Source organism: Sminthopsis crassicaudata, chromosome 6 (genome assembly GCF_048593235.1).
Source record: "Sminthopsis crassicaudata isolate SCR6 chromosome 6, ASM4859323v1, whole genome shotgun sequence".
In the NCBI taxonomy this organism is placed as follows: Eukaryota; Metazoa; Chordata; class Mammalia; order Dasyuromorphia; family Dasyuridae; genus Sminthopsis; species Sminthopsis crassicaudata.
Genome location: NC_133622.1, coordinates 199,845,611 through 199,868,196, shown reverse-complemented (window position 1 = coordinate 199,868,196; position 22,586 = coordinate 199,845,611). Strand labels below are relative to the sequence as shown.

Genomic DNA, 22,586 nt, shown 5'->3' with positions numbered 1-22,586 from the left:
GGGGTTTGCTTTCTTTCTTTTGGGGTCACTGCCCGGGTCTTTTGGGCTCATTGACATGATTGGGCTAAAACTGACACTCCTCACTTCTGCCCAAGTTCCATGACCTGGGCTTTCACATCATGTCTGGCATGTGTGGCATTTTCCTGGGCACGTTGCCACTCAGACAGAGAAATAGTCTGTCCCCATTTAACCTCGTTCCACTCTATCCTGGGCTCCTTAGATCAGGACATTATATGTGAAAATACATGGGTGTGGGCCTACGTACCCACTGGAGTATGCTTTTCCATGGCCCCTCAAGAGCCTGTTCTTCCTGGCACATGCCAGCATACTACAGATCTCTTATACTCTCCAATCCCAGTGCAGGACTTGACTCCTTCCCCCTTTTTTCTTTGCTTCTGTATTTAAATATTCATTATTTAACATAGATGTTGACACATAAAAACAATGGTTTTTTCATTCATTCATTTTTTTCTCTTTCAAAGTGAGAATGAAACACAGTTCATCTACTGCTCTGATTACCTCAGTCTCTAAGCTTGATAAAGGGTCACTGTTGGTGGAGCTGGGGCAGAGTAAGGACTGCTTGCAGGATGCATCCCCTCTCCTGTTTTTTTCCCACATCCCCAAAAAAGAGCTCTCTACTCTGGCAAGAGAATAACACCATTTATCTCTCTCCCTATGTATCCTAGCCCATCATAGAAAGCGAATGCGTCAGACATATCTGTGTAGAGGGAGAGTTGATCCGAGTTAACCAGACCCAGCAGTGCCCATATAGTGCCTCACCCCCTCCTTGTGGGGTTCTGGGACTTGCCGTGCGTGCTGATGGAGACCGATGCTGCTCCCGTTGGGAATGTGCCTGTGAGTAGCCAGTATGGCCTGATGCTCAGGCCGTACTCACTTGACAGTGGCTAGGAAGTGAGGAGAGCAAGAGAGCTTGAGGAGGAGGGACCTTTCCTCATCTTGAATGATCTGCCAGAATACAACCGTGATCCATATGAGATGATCTGTGTCCTGGAACTGCCCCTTATGCCCTCTCTACCCTGGAATTTAGGATCACAAGATCATAAAATTAGAACTACAGAAAACCTCAGAGACCATCTAAATCAAGCATATTCGTTTTACAGATGGAGAAACCAAGGCCCATTAAAGTTAAATGGCTTGCCCCATCATCATATAATTAGTAAGCATCAGAGGCAAGGTGTTAGATGGAAGCTTACATTCTCTGAGTCAGAATCAACTCTCTTTTTGCTCTATCTGCCTTAAAAATAATTGTTTTCTTCCCTGGCCACTGTCATTTCACAGAAATGTCTTTAATAAATTAAAATCAAACAAAAACAATTGTTTTGCTCCAATTATAACAAAATAAAGGAAAGAAAAGGAGAGGGAAAGGAGAAATGTTTTCAGTAAGGAACCTGGAGGGTAGGGAGCTGGTTCCATTACGTATCACACAGATGCAGAGAAGCTAGGACCCAAGGAGATCTCCCATTCGCTGAGTGCCCTTGGGGCTGCAGGATTTAAAGAAGCCAAGTTTGGGGCACATGAAGATATCTATTAAAACGGTTCAGTTTTAACTGGTCTCTCTCTGGGAAGGAAATGTAAACTTTCTCTCCCTGGGCAGGTTAGTGTTATCTCTTTAACTAGAATGTCTCTTCTGTCTGCGTGTAGGTCGGTGTTCCATTTTTCCTGACTTGAGCTTGGTGACCTTTGATGGGAGCTACGTGGCCCTGTTTAAAGAGGCCTCCTATATCATCAGTCAGCGCCCAGAGGAGATGGTCACTGTCCTTGTCCTCGACTGCAAAAGTGCAAACTTGGTAATTGTTCCATGTTCCCACCCCCACCGGGATGCCCAAGGACCTTTGGCGGAATTTGGGAAGTGAGAGAGTGGGCAAAACACTCAACTAGTAAACCAAATGGTGTGTCCTCAGCTTAGTTCTCTGATTGGCTTTCCTTGTGACCCTTTTTATTCTCTGAATCTCAGTTTCCTTATCCACAAAATTTTCCCCTTATTTTGTCTTTCCTCCAAAATCCTCTATGTCTATAGAGGGCAGTACCACCTTCCCAATCATCCATGCTTGAAAATTTCAAGCTATCTTCCACTCTTCTCTCTTCCCTTCTTCTCCATATACAACTAGACGCCAAGCCTTGTCATTTCTACCTCCACATCTCCCACATCCATCCATTCTGCATATTCACACAGCTCCCACCCCAGTTCACACTCTCATCACCTCTCTCCTGGACTATTGCAGCAACCTCCTAAGAGCCACCTTGTCTCCTTCTCCCTTCTTCAATCTACACAGCTTCCTATTAGTATTCCTACGCCAAATCAATCTTGTGCAATGATCAACTATGATAAACTTAGCTCTCCTTAGCAATAACGATGATCTAAGATAAAGGACTCATGAGATGGAAAATACTATCTATATCCAGAGAAAGAATAATGGAATCTGAACACAAATCAAAGCATACTGTTTTTATTTTTGTAATTTTTTCCCTTTCTTGTGGTTTTCCCTTTTTTTTTTTGATGCTTCTTTCACATGACTAATGTGGCTATATGTTTAATATGGTTGTACATGTATAATCCATACCCAATTGCTTGCCGTCTAGAGTAGGAGGGAAGTAGGAAGAAAAAAAAGAAGTTGGAACTCAAAATCTCTTAAAAATGAATGTTGAAAATTGTCTCTGCATGTAATTGAAAAAAAACATTATTAAATGGACAAAATAAAAACAAAACAAAATAACCCCCCACACTCCACCTGACAAACTTCCACCATCTAACTCCCACCTGTCTTTTCAGATTTATTTCACATTGCTTCCCTTCACATATTTTATGTGCCTGTCTAACTTGCTTTTCCTTAACCTTGACATTCTATTTACCACCTCTGTGATTTTGTACAAACTGTCCCTTATTCCTGCAGTCCTTGTCCTCCTTACCTCTGTAGCCTAGAATCCCCAGATTGCACTAAGGCTTAGTTTACCAGTAATTAACTCCTCAAAGCCTCCTCCTGGTTTGAAGCAAGAACATTCTAAAAGATGACAATGAGAAAGGAATATATTCTAGTCTCAAAAGACAATTTTGGAAATCCATAGAGGTCATCAAGATTGTCTCCTGCCTTCAATTAGACCAATTTTCCTTCTCTGAGTATATGGTGTTTCCACCTCTACCTATAGAATTTAAGTTCTTCAAAACCTTCCATGGTTTCATTTTTGTTTATATACCTCTCATATTTTCATTAGTACCTGGCCAGGGGAAAATCACTTAATAAATGTTTGTAGAATTGAATTTAAATAAAAGTTTTGTCACCTGACTCACTGAGCTGTAATGAAAATGCTTAGTAAAATTAAGAGTGCTGTAGGTAGGGGAGTTATTTTTATTATTGCTATGATTGTTATGGGTTAGAAAAAGAGCTAGCCTCATAGTTAGGAAGACCTGAGTTCAAGCCTTGTCTCTGGCATGCACTGGTTGGGTGACCCTGGGCAGATCACTTACCCTCACAGTGACTCAGATGATACTGGTTGAATAGTTACCAGTTTTCATTGGCAGAGAGAGTTTCCTCACTGGCAGCTCCCCACTATGAGATAATTGCCCGTATAGACCAAAAAAAGAGAGAAAAAGAGAAAAAATAGTACCTGACCTTAAGAATCTTGCCTTTTTCTGGTGGTTGAGGAAGATATATAATATATATGAGTGTAAATAAATATAATGCAATGTGTTGGAGAGAGCATAGGAGAAAACCCAACAGAGTGTTTTAGGAAAATTTGAAAATGTAACGAATACTTCATTTTGGGGGAGTATCAAGGAAGGCTTTGTAGGGGGATTCTGAGCTGAACTTTGAAGCAAGAACATTCTAAAAGATGACAATGAGAAAGGAATATATTCCAGTCTCAGAAGACAATTTTGGAAATCCATAGAAGTGGAAAATAGCATGTCATATTCTTAGAATTAAGAATGTTCCTTAGGGGCAGCTAGGTGGGGCATTGGATAGAGCACCAGCCTTGAAGTCAGGAGGACCTGAGTTCAAATCTGGTCTCAGACACTTAATACTTCCTAGTTGTGTGACCCTGGGCAAGGCCCTTAACCTCAATTGTCTCAGCAAATATATATCCCTCAGAATGTGGAAAGGAGAGTACATCATTCTGGAACAGGTAAATTGGATTATAAAGGATCTTGAATATCAGAAGAAATTATATATATATATATATATATATATATATATATATATATATATATATATATATATATATATATATATATATATATATATATATATATATATATATATTCTATTCTTAGAGGCCATAGACAGCCTCTGAAAGTTTTTGAGTAAGGGAATCATGATCAAGTTTCTGACATAATCACATGTAGAAAATGGATTGAAAATGGAAGAAACTGAACCACAGATTCAAAAGAGTTCTTATAGTCACTTAGAGGAGAGAATTCAGGACCAGGGAAAAGACTCAACATTCAAGAGTTATTGGCAGTGCCGGGACAAAAATTCACAGGATTATAGTATTTTCCTTGATGCCTCTTTGCATTATGACACACCAGTCCCCACAGAAGTGTTGTGGAGATTGTTCTTCAGGCTCTGCTTGGAAGTTAACATATTTTGGATTATCTGTGGCCACCTTCATGTGGCTTCCCTATAATTCTTTTTTTTTAAACTTTTTTGTTTTCTTTGTATTCTGATTATGCATGTGCATTATTTTTTAAAATATACATTTCTTTATGAATCATGTTGGGAGAGAAAAATCAGAACAAAAAGGGAAAAACCATGAGGAAAAAACAAGTAGAAAAAAAAGGAAAAAGTAAACATGGCATCTGTTGATTTACATTCATTCTCCATTGTTCTCTCTCTCTGGAAGCAGATTGCATTTCCTATGCAAAATTTATTGGGATTATCTTGGATCACTGAACCTCTGAGAGGAACCAAATTTTTCATAGCTGATCATCACACAATCTTGCTGTTACTATGTACATTGTATTCCTGGTTCTGTTTGTTTCACTCATCTTTTCAAGCCTTTTTAAAATCAGCTTGTTCATCATTTTTTATTTCATAATATTACATAACATTCATATACCATAACTTATTCAGCTATTCTCCAAATGATGGACATCTACTCATTTTCCAAATTTTTTGTTGCCACAAAAAGGGCTGCTACAAACATTTTTGCACATGTGGGTCCTTTTCCCTCCTTCTGCCCTGTCTTTCTGTTGGGCCCCAATGCTGGGATACTTTTGTTATAGTAAACCTATACTGTCCAAGCTGAAGTGGAACTTGGGAGGGAAACGTTATTCCAGAAATAATAGCACAATGGATTCTGTGGAGAAATAGAAACATTCTGGGCCTTGATTCTCTGGTGGATTATTGCTGCTTTGTAAACCTTAAAGAATTTTATAGCTACTAGCTATCATCATTATTTCTATCCTTACTATAACTGAGGAGAGATTAGGTAAGTTTTCCTCTTTCTTCCCTTCTGTATTTGTGCATACCATTCTGTCCCCATATGACTTTTAGAGAACTTTCAGTTGCTTGAGTTCATGGAGAGGGGTCCTATGGTAATGATTGGGGGAGAGTAGGGTTGAAACCTGAGTTCAAATTCTGGTTCAAATCTTTTATAACTTATTCAGCCATCCCAAAACTGATGACCATTCACTCAGTTTCCAGTTTCTTGCCACTAAAAAAAAGGCTGCTACAAACATTTTGGCAAATGTGGGTTCTTTTCCCTCTTTTATGATCTCTTTGGGATACAGACCAGTATAACTAATCAATATTAAGGTTGGTGCTCTAACCAAGTCTCTGGTCTCCAAGTCAAATGCACTTTTGATTTGTCATATGACTTTTCTTGTATACATGGGAATCATTAACAATGTTGTTTTTCTGTAGGGTCATTTAAACTGGCCTCCTTTCTGCCCAGTGATGTTGAACGTGACCAACCTAGCCCATCAAATGACCATCGATCGGTTCAATAGGACGGTATGAACTAGAACATTCTTGTCCCAGAATTACTGTTCCTGGTTCAGAGGGTTCCCTGACCTAGAGCATTCTCCCTATTGTCATTATTTCCCTTTGCTTTAACCAAGAGAAAGTATACATGGATTATTTATAAGTTTCATATTGGTCAATGAGTATGATTGTAGAGAATATGTTATTAAAGAGATAGTTTGTGAATATTTGGAAATGACAGTGATGACCCACCATGTTTCATTAAGAATAATTCATGCTATATATTAGTCTACCTGCCATCTAGGGGAGGGAGTGGAGGGAAGGAGAGGAAAAGTTGGAACAGTAAGTTTTGCAAAGGTCAATGTTGAAAAATTACCCATGCATATGTCTTATAAATAAAAAATTATAATAAAAATAGATTTTATAAAATTAAAAAAAGAATAATTCATGCTAGATTGGCCTTATTTCTTATGCTGACAGGATTATGAGTAGACTGCTAGATCAGAGGGATTTCATAAACAGCTCCATTTCTGTGTTTGTGTTATCCACACATTTGATCCATGTGCTACGTATGTTGTTATCCAAGTTACTGATTTAATTTTTTTAATGATAACTTTTTAGATTAATTTTTTAATTAAAAATATTGAACAGAACAGAAATCTTAATTAATTAAACTCTACCATTCTCCGCTGTGACTGGAGTACTGGATTCCATTCTAGACCCTATTTTAAGTAGAACAAAGACAAGTTGAAGTGTGTCCCATAGAGAGATGGAGAGATGATTGGAGATCATGTTCTATCAGGCATAATTGAAGAAACAAGGCATGCAATACATAATAGTAATTTTCAAATATTTGAAGAGCTGTCCTATGGAAGTGAGATTAAACTTGCTCTGTTTGATCTCAGAGAGCAGGTTAGGAGCACTGGGTGGAAATTACAGAGGCAGCTTTAGACTCAGTTTAAGAAAAAAAATGGCTAGTTATAAGGGTTGCTGTCAAATGAAAAAGACTGCCTCAGATCCTCTTCACTAGAGCCTTTCAGGCAGAAGCTGGATAGATGATCTCTTCTTGGGGAGAGGATAGGAAGGACAGGCAGGGGCAAGTTGGAACAGATCCTATCTGAAGGTTTTTCAAGCTCTTTGATTCTGTGACAGAGTGAAGTGACCCTCCACTGGTGATCCCTTTCCAGACTTAAATTCATCTACACTTTGTATCTAGGTACTCAGTTATTTTTAAGATCATATATTTCTTAGTTTTTAGGATTGAGTGAGGTAGTGGAAGTACAGTGTTTAGCTCAGAGTTCTGAAAACTAAGTTCAAATCTCACCTCAGACATGTCCTAGATGTATGATCCTGGGCATCACTTCACTTCTGATTGCCTCAGTTTCCCTAATTGTAAAATGGGGATCACAATAGCCCTTGCCTCCTAAAATTGTTCTAAGGATCAAAATGAATGAATATTTATAAAGGCTTAGTGCCTGGTTCATAATAGCTGCTTAATAAATGTTTCCTTCCTTCCTTCCTTCCTTCCTTCCTTCCTTCCTTCCTTCCTTCCTTCCTTCCTTCCTTCCTTCCTTCCTTCCTTCCTTCCTTCCTTCCTTCCTTCCTCCCTCCCTCCCTCCCTCCCTCCTTCTCTCCCTCCACCAATAAAAATTGATTTGTGAATTAGTGGATTAATCAGAGGGAGGTATCTGAGGCTCTGAGAAGTTGTCTTTCTATCTACCTACTCTCCTTATGCCTCAATAATTTTGAACCTGGTTACAAAATAAATCTGCCTCCATATTGTCCTTAAGATTAGAAACCTCCTAAGATCATTTTGTCCATCCTCCTATCTCCTGGCAGTGCAAGATCTATCTCTCTCCCAGCCTTTCAGATCTCCAAAGGAGAATCCTGTATCTTCAGGGCTTTCTTTTAGCAGCTTCCTTTTTAAGGACAAAAATCATAAAGAATGTTCAAGTGGACCCTTATTTGAAGATGAAATATTTTTTGTTTTATTGCCTCTCTTCTCTTCTAGGTAACTCTTAACTCAAGGCCCATTTGGCCACCAGTGAGCCAGCATGGGTTTAAGATTGAGGATACGGGGAACATGTATGTGATCCGGACCCCTTCACAAATCCAAATCCAGTGGTTTCACAGCTCAGGGCTTATGATTGTGGAGTCCAGAAAAACTGAGGAATCTGTGGGTGGAGGTCTGTGTGGTGAGTTCTGGGCCTCTGCAAGGGGGCATGGAAATATTGGAAAGGGATGTGCAGGGAGGGGCTCACAGAAGGGAAAGGGCAACTCTCTCTCTCTGATCCTAAGGCTGCTATAGGGCAGACCAGACCATGAGAGACAATGACTCAGAGTTTAGCCAGGCAGAAGTGCTGTTGGCAAAGAGTAGCACCTAGGTGCTCAGTTATTTTTAAGATCATATATTTCTTAGTTTTTAGGACTGAATGAGGTAGTGAGGAAGTACAGTGTTTAACTCAGAGTTCCGAAAACTTCCCCCAGACAAGACCCAAAGGCAGAGAGAGCTCAGCCTCTGAGCAGGAAACAAACTTCATGTTATAGGTTTGAGAGTCCAAGGAAGTCAATATAGGCACCAAATCCAATTTATACCTTATTTGAGAAGTTTTCATTTTATTTTTTTCCTTTTGCCTTGATATAACCTCTTGTTTTAAATTTTAAAACTTTATTTTTGCCCTTTCTTAATACCATAGATATTTCTTAATACCCTCAACTCCCATATTCTTGTTACAGAGCAAAATAGTGAAGCAAAATTAAAACAACTCAGTGGCCACATCTGACAAAGTTTTACAACAATCCTTGAGCCTAAAATACTGACTTCTCTGGCTCTCCTCAGGTCCCACCTCAATCTCATCATCTGCAAGAAGCCTTTGCTCATCCCCCTTGATGCATATACCTTCCCTGGGAGACTCTCTCCATTTTAATCTTACTCCCTCATAACTGCTTGCAACCTGTTTCCTCCATCAGACTGCAAGCTCCTTGAGGGAGAAACTGGCTTTCTGCCCTTTCTTTGTGTGGTGCCTACCACACATAAGGTTCTTAAAACATGCTTTTGGATGTGACATCATAATGTGATTTGGCACCTGTAAACCCTTTCCCTCTACCAAAAGGAGAAAGGTGTCTTCCGTCATTTATTTTCTGGAACTAATAATGATCATTGTCTTTAATCAGAATTCAAATGCCTTTTAGTATTCTTTTCAGCCATGTTTATATATATATATATGTTTATAATGTGTGTGTGTATGTGTGTGTGTATATATATATTAGCCATAAATATATGTGTTTATACTTATGCATATATGTATAGAAAGTATGTATGGCTATAACACACACATACATACATATATGTATAAATGTGTATATATACATGCACACACATATAACAACATACAAATCTGTATACGTGTGTGTATAATATGTATATGTATGTGTATATATATATATATATATATATATATATATATATATATATATATATATTTCTTTTGATTCTGTTCTTTTTACATCAATTGGTGTAAGTTTTCTTCTCTTTCTCGGAGTCTTCTCTATACCTTGTTTTACACACAGCATTAAAATTCAATCCTACTCACATATCAGCCATATCCCAGCAAAGAGATATCCCTTTGTTTCCTGTTTTTTTAGTCATGAAAAGTTAAACACAATTACACCCAATCCCATTAATCAGGAAGAGGGTGTTCCAAAGAGTGAGATGTCTTTGAGAAAGTTTAGAAATAGATCCATATGACATAGACTATAAAAGGTAGAGTATTAGAAGCCATCTTTTTCAGTTCTTTCTCAGATGTGGAGATTTCTTAAACCACAGTGGGAATTTAGTCAGTAGGTATATCTGTTGGGGGGCTTTGTGAGTGGAACAGACTCACTTGGAGGAGAACTGCCCTTTGTTCTGACCATTGTAATGTGGATTCATATTGCTCCAGGGACCTAGGTTTGGAGTGTGGTGACCAGCCTCCCCAGAGAGGGCTGTATTTTGGCCAGTTCACAGTCATCCTCAGAGTGAGCAGCTTGAGGTGTCTGAGGTTGGTCTTTCTGGAAGTGACCAGAGCTCATCAGGCTGGGGCCAGTGGATGTGGAAAACTAGAGAGTTGGGAATAGAACAGGGACTGGTCCAGGACATTGGAATTTTGAATTGGGACCTCCATATTCTCTGCTGTGATGCTCACCATCCCTACCTTGGCTGATGCAGGCTCTCCAAGGTGGTATTGGTCACACCATTCTGCTTTGTCCATAGGTATCTGTGATGGTGATGTGGCCAATGACCTCACCTTGCCTGATGGTACCGTGGTGAAGGAAACTGAAGATCCCACCCCCTTTCTGGACAGCTGGCAGTTGCCCAGCACCCTGACTTCAGTGGGTCAGTTCCGCTTCCGGGAGGACACCTGCGCCACTGCAGACTGCTCGCCCTGTATCCGCATGGTCTCCAACCGCACCTTTAGTAGCTGCCATGCTTTTGTATGTTTCTTCCTATGGAAGGGCCCATCCTAATGGGAAGGGACAGGAAATGACCAATGGGTATAAGAGAGTTTGTTCCCTTAATCTATCACCCACCCCAGTTCTGTGCCCAGCAGACCCGTGTCCCATTATGGCCCCTGGAATCCTTTTTTGTGACCTATAGGGTTCCCAATTGGGACATACTAAGCTGGACATAGCTTGAGAATAATATTGTTCTCTGTAACAGAATTTCAAGGTCAGATTCAGGAAATGGGATGGACCTGATGCAGGAGCAAGATAGACTAATAATTAATGGTCTCGCTGGCTCCCTCTAAAGTCCTATAGAGAATAATCCTGGTAAAGAGGTGGTGGTGATGGTAAAGAGGTGGTGGTGATGGTGGTAGATAAATGTGCAAATGATCCTCCATGGTGCAGCCCTTATTCTCTAAATCAAGAGGTCTTAACCTAGAGTCTGTGCCCTTGTTTAAAAAATTATAAATATTTCAATATAACCAGTTTCCTTTATAATCCTATGTATTTTACTTTATGCATCAAAAGTTAATAACCCCTGCTATAGATATTCTTTACCACAGTGTTTATGGAAGTGTGACCCCAATCGTCGTAATTGCTGCCCTATTCTGATCTCTAGGGTGCTGCAATTTCCCAGTTCCTTGTTGGACAAGATTCCTTCCCTTTAGCTCAGAGATTGAATTTTTAAAAGATTTTATGGATTAGGACTGGACCTGTGATTTCCACAGGTATAGAAAACTCCATGGTGAGAAAATGCCCTGTAAAAATGTAAGTCAGCACCTTCCCTGCAACTTAAAATCTTAAAGATTTTCTCAGGGGTTCTGTGGATAATGTCAGCCAGGTCAATAAGCATTTATTAAGCACTTACTACATGCCAGGTGCTACACTAAGCACTGGGGATTGCAAAGGAAGGCAAAAATAGTTTCTGCCCTCATGGAGCTCTCAGTCTAGTGGGGAAGACAATACGCAAATAACTATGAGCATGTAAGATGTGTGTGTGTGTGTGTGTGTGTGTGTGTGTATACACACACACATATAATAAAGTGGAAAGCATCTCAAAGGGAAGGTATGAGCATTAAGGGGGATTAGAAAAGGCATGTTGTAGAGAGTGGGACTTTATTTGAGATCTGAAGGACATGAAGGAAACAAGATGGCAGAGAAAAAAAGAAGAATTTGTGGTATAGGAGATAGTGAAAAAGCATAGAATTGTGTGTAAGAAAGCTCAAAGAGGATGATATCCCTGATTATAGAACATGTTGAGAAGGTAATATATAGGATGTCTGGAAATATGGAAAAGGGCCAAATATATGAAAGGCTCTAAAAGCAAAACAGGATTTTATATTTGATCATGGAGGAATTAGGGAGCTATTGGACTTCATTTGATGAAGGGACTGATGGAAGATCACTTGGATTGCTGAGTGGAGGATGGGCTAGAATGAGGAGAGATTTGAGACAAGATAACCAACTATCAAGCTATTGCAATCCAGGCAAGAAGTGATGGGAATCTGCACTAAGATGGTGGCCATGATACAGGAAAGATGCTATAAAGGTACAAGTGGTTTCACAACAGATTGGATATAGAGGTTGAGAGAGTGAGGAGTTAAGGATGATGCCAGGTTGTGAGCCTCTGGTGGAGTGGGCAGATGATAGTCACTGGTTGATCTGCTCCAGGTAACCCCAGAATCTGTGAACTGTGGATCAGAGACACTAAAAGATGTGATCAGGAGAATGGCCACACTACTGATCATAATAGAGAAGTAAGGAAGAAGGGAAAGTTTGACGTTGGAAGTGGAGGGGAAAGATAAATTGAGTTTTGTGCATGTTGATGTCTATGGGACATCCAGTTGTACATATCCAAGAGGCAGTAGGAGGAGTTCAGAAGAGAAGTTAGGGCTCCATCCCTTTCCTAGGGTCATGGTCATGGTCACACTGTACATAGGAGTAGCATACTCTGGGAATTTTGCCTGTGATAGTTGGCTGAGGTGTGTAGAGGGAAGAGGGGAGGGAGATGAGAAGGAAAAGGGAAGAAGCATTTATATAATACCTACTATGTACTAGTCACGTGCTAAGGGAATTTTATAGCTATTATCTCATTTCAACTGTACAACAGTTCTGAGAGGTAGGTACTATTAATTATTATCCACATTTTGCAGTTGAGAAAAGTCAAGCAAACAAGCAACTTCCCTGGTTAATACAGCTATTAAATATCTGAGGCTGGCTTTGAACTCAGGTTTTCCTGACTCCAAAGTGGAATTGAGAATTTTGTGGTTATATTGTTAGAGGGCTGATTTTCACCTACAAATATAAAATCATTTTACAATGTCACCCAGACCCAGGTTTAGGAACTGATCAATAGAATGGAATGGAAACTCTTTGAGAACAGGGACTGTTTGTAGTGGCTTTTACATGTCTGTATACAGCAGGTGCTTAGTAAAATCTTGTTGGCTTTGTTGAAGCTGTTGAAACAGATTTGTCTAGGAAGGAGATCAATATAGTTGAGGCAATAATGCAGAGTGGATTTTGGGGCAGAGTATGGAGATCAGCATGGGGGGAGGGGATTCTTTCTGTCCATGGTCTAGGCTTTATAACTGGAGTAGGAATGTGGACTCTGATATTCAAGGTCTAGCTGCAGCTTAGGGGAGGATAAGTCAAGGAGGGCTTCCTGAAGGAAATGAGGGTGTCCAGTTTTGAAAAGGGGAGGGATGGAGAGGAGACAGAGCTGTGGCACTTGACATGGGAGCTGTTCTCCTATAAGGAGCCAGGGAACAAGGCACAGTCAGTGAGGAAAATTATCAACATAGACTGACCCCGCCTTGGGGATGGGCAGCAATGCACTAACTCAGGCCTTTGGTGGAGTGGGCAGATGGCATTCACTGGTTGCTCTGCTCCAGGTAACCCCAGAGTTGTTCTGTGAGCTGTGGATCCGAGACACCAAATACGTGCAGCAGCCCTGTGTAGCGTTAACTGTGTATGTGGCTATGTGTCACAAATTCAACGTGTGCATTGAATGGCGACGCTCTGACTACTGCCGTGAGTTGGGGAAGGGAAGCAGGGAGAGGCTTCTTTCTCACCACAATCCTGCCTTCTTCTTGGTCTCCTCCCTTTCCTCCTTTATCTACCGTTCTCTAATGGGATCTGCCTCCATCAACCAAAATTTACCTTGAACCCTCACTTCCTGTGTGTATATATACACATACATATACACACACGTGTGTGTGTATATAATATATGTGTATAATATATGTATATTATATATGTATGTATAATTTTTTACTGTACCTTTCCCTTAGAATTTAAGATTCTTGAAAGCAGGAATATGCTCTCACCTTTCTTTGCACTAGTACACAGTAAATGCTGGATAAATGCTTTCACTGACTGTCTAACTTCACTCCAGCTTTCTTATGTCCTGGAGACTCTACCTATCAGGCATGTGTGGCAGTCTGTGACACTCCTAGGACGTGCCAGGATGGGGGGAGGGAGCCCCCAGATCCAGAGTTCTGCTCAGTGCTTGGAGAAGGCTGTGTGTGCCCCGATGGTACTGTCTTGCACAGGCTCCATTCACCACTTTGCATCCCTGAGGAGAAATGTGGTAAGTGCTAACTATGGGGTCCCCCAGCCCGGCACATAGGTTTGGGGGAGTCAAGGAATCAGAGGCCATTGAGATGGAGGGGGCGATGACATATACCCTGATTCTCTGATACCAGGGAAGAAACAAGTGTTTAGGAACAAAACCCAGTTTTCCTGTGCCAGCCTATAGGTTTTGATTTGCAGACTGTAAGTTCCTTGAGGACAGGGACTATTTAATTTTCATCTTTATATCAACAGCACCCAAAACAGTTTGCCTGGCACTTAGGTAGTTAGTAGATGCTTACTGATAAATTGATTCTAGAGTCAAAGTCATGGAGAGAGGTCCTGATCAGGGGAAACAGGGGAAGGAGGGAGGTGTGTGAGGGATTGGGGAGCATGCCCTCTGAGATTCCATCCTCAGATTAGCACATGAATTAGGGGAAAGAGTTGGTTTATTTCATGTCAAGGCTCCTGCTCACTAGACAACATAATTATTCCAGTGACCTTCGGTACCATTCCACCTAAACAGACTATCCTGACCACTGAATCAGAGGATTTGGGTTGAAATTTTACTTCTGACACTTACTATCTGTCTCATCTTGGACAAGCCATTTCTTCATCCCTTGGATCTCAATGGGCTAGATTAGATTGTTCCTTAAGATTCTTTCCCTTTCTAGATTCTATAAACTAAATGGCTCTAGTGAGCAAAGACTGCCCTTTTTGTGCTGAGTTTTGCTGTGTGCGGGTGGCAGAGGAATGGGTCCAAAGTAATCCCAGGGAGGCTAGGTCAGAGTCCTCTCAGCCTCCCTAACCTTCCTGCCCTCACAGCATGCACAGATAGCCTGGGTGTGCCCCGAGCTGTCGGTGAAATCTGGAACAGCTCTCTCAGTGGCTGCTGCCAGGACCAGTGTGTGGCCCCCAACACCATCACCCCTGTGGATCTTGGCTGCCCTGTTACCCAGCCCGGTGGATGCCAGCGCTTTGGAGAAGTGGCTTTGCAGCTACCCACAGCAGACCCCTGCTGCCTGAGCACAGTCTGTGGTAAGAATAAATCAGGCTACCCGCTCTCTGGTTCTGTTTTCCCTTGTGCATCATGGAGAAAAACATAATCCTTCTGTCACTTTTCTTAGTTGGTTCTGCTTAGCTGTTTGACTTTGTTAGCTAGGAAGGTTTCAATCAAGGTTGGAATATATATTAAGATATGAGTGGGAGGGGCAGCTAGGTGGCACAGTGGATAGAGTACCAGCCCTGAATTCAGGAGGACCCGAGTTCAAATCTGATATCAGACACTTAGCACTTCCTAGCTGTGTGACCCTGGGCAAGTCACTTAACCCCAGCCTCAAAAAAAAAAAAAGATATGAGTGGGATATGGAATACATTAATAAAACTTTAAGAATGAACACATCAGATTAGATTAGCTCTATAGCCCCTTATAGCTCTTAAAAAATCCTGATTCTAATTATTAATTTATGATTCTCCTGTTATATCTACTATATTTTGTTATATCTAATAATTTTATATAGTGAGAAAATGGTAGAGAATATTTCCAGCATGCCCATTGGCCAACGCTTGTTCACAGGAGTAAACGTGATGGCACGGTTATGCAGGGAGATGGGGAGGCAGGTACAGGAAAGCACTTGAGTCCTTAGTTCCTCTGAGACCCCTTAGGAGGGGCTTGAGTCTCGGAGGGTGTCCTACTGACTCCAGCCTGGAGTATTGGGTTTGAGAGTACAATGTTGAGCTTAGAATGTGGGGGGCTACTGAAGGTAAGTGGATGAGATTAGAGGTCAGGAGCCTTGCCTGAACATCAATTGCCTTCATCTGAAGTCTCTCTCATGACTGAAGGGGGTTGGGTAGATTAGAGCTGGAAAGTCCTCAGACTGCCTCTGTTCTGTTTTCTTGCATGGTTAGTGTGTAACCAAACACTGTGTGAGGGGCTGACTCCGACCTGTCCCCCTGGGGATAGACTTCTCATGCATTACCAGGAGGAATCTTGCTGTCCCAGCTACACCTGTGGTAAGTGAGCATCCAAGCTATGAGATGGATCACTTGGAGCTACTTTCTTTGTCTGGGAAGAGGGGCTCCCAAGACTCCAAGCCCCACTGAATTAGGCAGCTCTCAGGAATGGAGGGTGGAGGGCTCATGGTAGGTACAATGGGGAAGAGGAGACCTCCAAACAAGGGCCAAGTTTAATTTTGTCTTCCCTGGGTCTGGATAAGAGCTTTGGCCAGAGATAGGGTTGGGGCTCAGAAATGCTTGATTTTTTCCTCAGAATGTGACCCAGAGCAGTGTGAAATCCAGCCCGATCCTCAGTGTCGCCAGGACCAGATGGTGATTGCTGGCCGGCTCGGGGACACTTGCTGCATCTCCTATTTCTGTGGTATGGTGGTCGTGACATCTCTACTAATGAGACAGGGCTGCCTCTTCTCACTCCCCACTCCCAGAGAAAATTAAAGTCCTCATTGTAGCATTGTCTGTGAAGATCACTAACTCTCTGACCAAGGCAGAAGGAGGCAGTGACTTATCTCAGCATCTTCCACATTACTCATCCATAGGTCTTTTTCTTCCTACCTGAGCTTGGGCTGGTCTGTTAGGAGAAGTAGCAAGTAAAGGTTTTCTCCAGCTGCAGGGAATGATGGTATCACAGACTGTCCTCAGTCCTGTTTCTGGGGAAGAATTAGAAGATTAGAAGAATTAGAAGAATTAGAACAGCATAGATAAAAGGCAGTGATATGTAGTAGAAAGAGTCATGATCTAGGAAACAGGAGACTTAATTCTAATTCTGAAACTTGAAATCAAAGCCAGCGCAATATTTACTGATTTAAAAAAATACACACAAAAATCCTCCATTTGCCTCAGTTTCCCTATCTATAAAATGGGGATAAAAATAGTACCTATCTCTCAAGTTGTTGCGCACATCAAATTAGATAATATTTATAAATAGCTTAGCACAGTGCCTAGAACATAGTAAGTGTTATATAAATGTTAATTATTGATAATGATAGTAATAATAACATTATTCCTGATTCTCCTACTTATTCACTGTGTGACTTTAGGTAGGGACACACAAGAGAACTTCCTGATAAAACCCTCTCTAGGAAGGGACCACCATAAAGCCTTGAAAACACCATCCATGATTTTTGTGTAGCCCTCCCCTATGAAGCTCCTATTCCTTCCAAAATTCTCGGGCTTTCTAACTGGCCACACTGGCTTCCAATTGATGTGGTCTTTTGTATTCCTTTCCTGCCGGTGCAGCCTGTGACATTTGTCCGGACCCGTTACCCACGTGTCAGGAAGGGGAGGTACTCACAGTGGACAGTGATACTGCAGAACTTTGTTGCCCAGTCTATCTTTGTGGTGAGTCTGTCGTGGAGGGAGGTGTCCACAGGTACTGGGGCCTTACCATGACATTCCCTGCTGCCCGTACCCTCGGTTCCTACTAAAAAGCCCTTAGAACTAATGGAGTGTTGTCCTCCTCTTAAGGAAACCCAAGAAAGGTCACCTTTGACCTCTAAAAACAAATTATTGAGACCCCCAAACAAAGCATAATGTTATCCTGCATAATCAGAGAGAAAATGGATCATCCTGGAGAATCCAGGATGTTTGTCTAAGGGAATCTAGTTTTAATATTTCTAAGATTCCATAGGTTCTCAAGGTGTCTGTATAGCCTTCTTGGGTATTATAGAACTCTGGGGCTTAGGCCAGGCACATAGTAGGCACTTCATAAGCATCTATTGATTGACTGCCTGATTGCCTGAGACTTGCGTTCAAATACCATTTGTGCTTGTGTATCATTTCAGACTGGTTGGAAATCTTGTATTTGTTTATTCTTGCAACAAGGTTATACTTAAGAGTTTTCTGATACGTTTTGTTTTTGTCTTATAAACATTTATAGATTACCGCAATTTCTGAGAAGTCTCTTGTAGCAAACTGTAACAACTAGGCAAAACTAGTAATAGAGTGATCTCATCTGCATGTGTGTGCAACCTTTCACACCCATAGCTGCCCCCTTTAAAATTATTTTTAAAAATTCACAGAAATCTATTTTTTCTCCTTTCTCTCCTTCCCCGTTAGGAAAAAAAAAAGCAAATTCCCCCTAATTTCACATAACAAATGTGTAGAGTTAAGCATATAACTATAATTGCAAAATGAATAAATCAAGGGCATTATGGAAAAAGAACAGATTTCAGAATTAGGAGACTCTGGTTTTTAGCCTTAGTTTCTATTTATTAAGCAAGACAAATAATGTATGAGAACCTCAGTTTCCTCATCTATGAAGTGAGAATGATAATTTTTATATTATTCACCTCACCTCACAGGGTTGGTGATCCTATGAACCTATAATAATGTGAGTTACTATCAGGGGTTTATCTGATTTATAGAAATTTGATTTTGGGGGAAATTTAATTTTAAGACTGCTTTTCACATCTTTTTTTCTCTTATAACTTCTAGCTGTAAAATTTCAAATTATTCAGAGTATAAATTGCTCCTTGTAATTTATTGTCAGGAAAAGACATTTATTCAGGAGAAGCCATATAACTATTTGTTGTGAATTATTGTGTATAAATGGTATCAGGATCTCTTCCAGAAAGCACGAGTCTCCCAATAGCCTTATGAAGTATTGGCCACCAATACTGTATAAGTATAAGCCTCTAGCAAACAGAATTGTCACTATGGTAAAGGAACTTAGCTAGGCCACCCTTAAGATAACTTTTAAAGAAAGATCTAGTCCCCCAAAAGTCTGTATACAGTCATTTATTGAAAAGCTTCTTAACCTATAGGTCGTAACTCCTTATGGGTCATGTAACTGAGGGTGGGGGGTCACAAAATTATGATTTATTATCAGTAAGTGTTTGATTTGTAAGTCTGTTTTACATACCTATATAGCTGGGGTTGCATAAAAATTTCTCTGATGAAAAAAGAGTTGCAAGTAGAAAAAGTTTAAGATCTCTAATCTTTTGATTGAACCTCTGGTCCAGTTATCCAAAAAGTAGGTAGAGCCAACTCAACGTAGAGTACTCATTCACCTCATCCACCTCTTGTACTCTTTCCATTTCTCTTTCTCTCCCTCTTGTCATCTCTTCTAGGTCTTTACAGTGATTTTAAAGCAAGTTAGTTCTTCTAGAAAAGTCAATGGCATCACTTTTCAGTACCCTCATTATATACATTATGCTCACATCAATCCATTTCTGCTTAGTTTATCACATAATTCAAGTCCTGAAAATTAAATTTGAGGAGCTTTTCATTGGAAAATCTTTTTTAAAAATTTTCCATAGTATTTTATTTTTTCAACTACATGTAAAGATAGTTTTCAACATTCAGTTTTATAAGACTTTGAATTTCAATTTTTTCTCCCCTCCCTTTTTTATCTCCCCTCATCCCAAGACAGCAAAAAAAATCTGATAAAGGTTAAATAGGTACGGTTCTTTCAAACATATTTCCATATTTATCTTGTTGTGCAAAAAAAAAAATCAGATCAAAAGGGGAAAATGAGAAAGGAAAAACCAAAGAAAAAAGTAAAAAGGCAATGCTTTGATCCATGTTCAGTGTCCATATTTCTCTCTCTGGTTGTGTATGGCATTTTCCATCACAAGTTTATTGGAATTGCCTTGAATCAACTCATTTTGAGAAGAGCCAAATCCATCACGGTTGATCATCACATAATCTTGTTGTTACTGTCTTCTCTTGGTTCTGCTTACTTCCCTTAGAATCAGCTCATATAAGTGGAAAGTCTTGCATGTTTAATATTAACATGGCCCAGGAACAAACTCTAGACTACCCAAAGACCATTAGTGGCAAGTCAAAAATTAGCTCATTCTAGAGTACTTGATATGAAATTCTGTTTAGACACATAGTCCCATGTCAGAACATCCCCGTGGTTTCATGCCCAGACATTGGGTAGGTCCTTTTACTTGTCCCTGTTCTAATCTGTTCTCTTTCCCTACCAGAATGCCAAATTTTTCGCTGCCCCCAACTGCAGTGTGGTTTGGGCACATCCCTGGTAGAGGTGTGGAGTCCCGACAGATGTTGCCCATATAAGTCATGTGGTAAGTGAACCTCTGGGCAATAATGCTCAGGCTGGGGGCATCAGCTGTCAACTGAACTCTTGCTAGGTGCTCTCAATCTCAAGGGCTATTTATTGAAATAGCCCAATTATTGAATAATAATTGAAATTATTGAATTATTATTGAAATTATGATAACTTTCAAAGAGTTCCTCATGAGGGAGTGAAGCAAACCCTTTCATCTGCATCATCCTCAATGCTGAGTCCTTCAATCCCTCCCCAACCTGAACAGAAGAGAATGAGAAACATTCCACAATGCACCTGGACTTTGCTAGTGAAAAATCTATGATTTTTTTCCTATTCAGAATATCTTATTTGATACCTTGATTGACCTTAACACTCTTTCTTCTTAAGTTAGAGCTTGTGTTTTTCTAAGATACACAATATCTAATACACATGAAGATTAGATTCAAAATCCTTTTTTTGCTAAAGAGATTGGAACCAAAAAAAAAACACCCCACAAACTTATTAGTGTATAATTTTTTTCTTTTCTAGTAAATTTATTTTTAATACACCTTACTTTATGAATCATGCTAGGAGAGAAAAATCAGCTTAAAAGGGAAAAATCATGGGAGAGATTAAAAAAAAAACAGAAAAAAGAAGTAAACATAGCATGTATTTATTTACATTCAGTCTCCTTAGTTTTTTTCTATTTGCAAATGGCATTTTCAGTCCAAAGTCTCTTGGGATCACCTTGGATATAAAGTTTTTTAAAAATACATTTTAGCAGAGCTTAAACATGTTCCTTTTAAAAATTATTAATGTCTTCTATTTTATCACATGATCAATTAAACTTTGAGAGAGTCTTTGATTAACAGCACCAAAAACCCAAAGTTAAAATGGAATGACTGCACCAGGAATTTCACCATTGTAAATTATGTTCCATGTCCATATTCATTTAATTGGATATAAGATTGTGGGGAACCTTAATGGTCATCTAATCTAATTCCTTGCTTTAGAAACAAGGAAAGTGAAGATCAGAGCATACCACAGGGGTGCAACGTCAATCCAGGTCCTCCAATCCCAAAGGCAGAATGCTTTCCGCTGAATTGCATTGTCCTTGCCTGGCTAATGAAAGGAGGGCAGTACATTGCCTTGTTTCTCCTCTGGGATTAAGCATGGTCACTACAGTTTTTACAGCCTAAAAATCAAGGGTTTTAAACAGAAAAAAAAAAGCTAGGAAGAAGTTTTCATTCCACTTATCTTTGCAGATTAGTTTCCAAAGGTAGAGAGTCTGGATGCAAATCGAGGCAAATCAATGCTTCTTCTGCCCTCTGTCCTTTCTCTCTTGTTGAGAAAGCTTTAGTGTTCATTTTCCTGGGTTCCAGGACACTCTTTACTTCTCTGTTGCTGGCTATAACTCATATGAGGTCTTTTGTGAAGGGGTGAAAAAAAAAAACATACCTGATGCTTAGATAATCAAGACTTAGACTATGGATTTGGTACCAAGGGGTAGCACCTTGGCTTGGCCATCACAAGCCTAACCTGGGTCTGGTCCTTTCTCTCTTTCAGAATGTGACTGTGACACAATCCCTGTGCCTAAGTGCCAGCTGGTAAGTCCCATGTGCCTCTTTCTTTTGCTCCTTATCTTGGATTCTTCTCTATCTTTCCCCTTCCTTTATCCCGCTATTAACTTTTTCCTTTAATTGAGAAGAAAGTAATGGAGGGAGGAGGATTTTTCAGGAATTAGAAACTAGGATTTACCACTAAATTATTGTTACCTTGAATTAGATTGTTTAATTTCCAATTGGTTTTTAGTTTATTTTTCCTTGCCCCTTTATTGAATATGATTTTTATTGCATTGTGGTCTGAAGAGGAAGCATTTACTATGTCTGCCTTTCTTTGATTGTGAGGTTTTTATGCTCTAATGCACAGTCATTTTTTGGTGAAGGTGCCATGTATTACTGAGAAAAAGTTGTATTCCTTTCAGTTTCTGTTCAATTTTCTCCAGAGGTCGATCATATCTAGATTTTCTAGGATTTTATTAACTTCCCTATTACTTTTAACAAGTAAAAAAACACCCACAAAATAGTAACACTAGATATTTCTACTTGTTTTTACAAATGTGGAAACTGAGGTCCAAAGAGGCTTTTCTAAGGACATACAGCACATATAGTGGCAAATTCAAGATGAGAACTAGATCCTGTGACTTCTATGACAATACTCTCAACCATCTTCCCCAAACTCCCCTTGTTTGTCTCTCTGGGCCTTTGTTCTTTTAAAAAGGAATAATAAACTTTAACTTTTGACCCTTTCCAGGATAGAGTCCCAGCTGAGCTTTGGGTGGTCCTGTCCCTTTTTTACTGAGTAGCTATGGAAAAAAGTTAGGAAGAAATATGTTGATTGAATACATTGAAATAGATCGGCTATGCCAAAAGGTTAGGCAGAAATACAATTTCCCCAGGACTGCTTGTCACCTTCCAATGTTTGGCAGCCAAAGAGGGGATGCTCAAAACCTCTCCTACTGTTATCCTGGGCAGAATGACTGGGTAGCCATAGGAGACTGACACTGACCTCTGTGTGCATACAGTGGG

At 40.1% G+C, this 22,586-nt stretch overlaps 1 protein-coding gene across 1 annotated transcript in view; it reads left to right on the top strand.

The window, feature by feature from the left end:
* Window positions 1–22,586, top strand: part of OTOG (otogelin) — a 93,262-nt gene that overhangs the window by 63,273 nt on the left and 7,403 nt on the right. The window contains exons 30-40 of the mRNA XM_074275776.1: window positions 687–855; window positions 1,663–1,808; window positions 7,951–8,134; window positions 10,192–10,412; window positions 13,313–13,451; window positions 14,817–15,029; window positions 15,900–16,004; window positions 16,261–16,368; window positions 19,937–20,035; window positions 21,565–21,605; window positions 22,583–22,586. The exon at window positions 22,583–22,586 is cut by the window's right edge and continues 72 nt beyond it. Of these exons, the coding sequence (XP_074131877.1) occupies window positions 687–855; window positions 1,663–1,808; window positions 7,951–8,134; window positions 10,192–10,412; window positions 13,313–13,451; window positions 14,817–15,029; window positions 15,900–16,004; window positions 16,261–16,368; window positions 19,937–20,035; window positions 21,565–21,605; window positions 22,583–22,586 (1,429 nt within the window). The remainder of the gene's footprint in view (window positions 1–686; window positions 856–1,662; window positions 1,809–7,950; window positions 8,135–10,191; window positions 10,413–13,312; window positions 13,452–14,816; window positions 15,030–15,899; window positions 16,005–16,260; window positions 16,369–19,936; window positions 20,036–21,564; window positions 21,606–22,582) is intronic.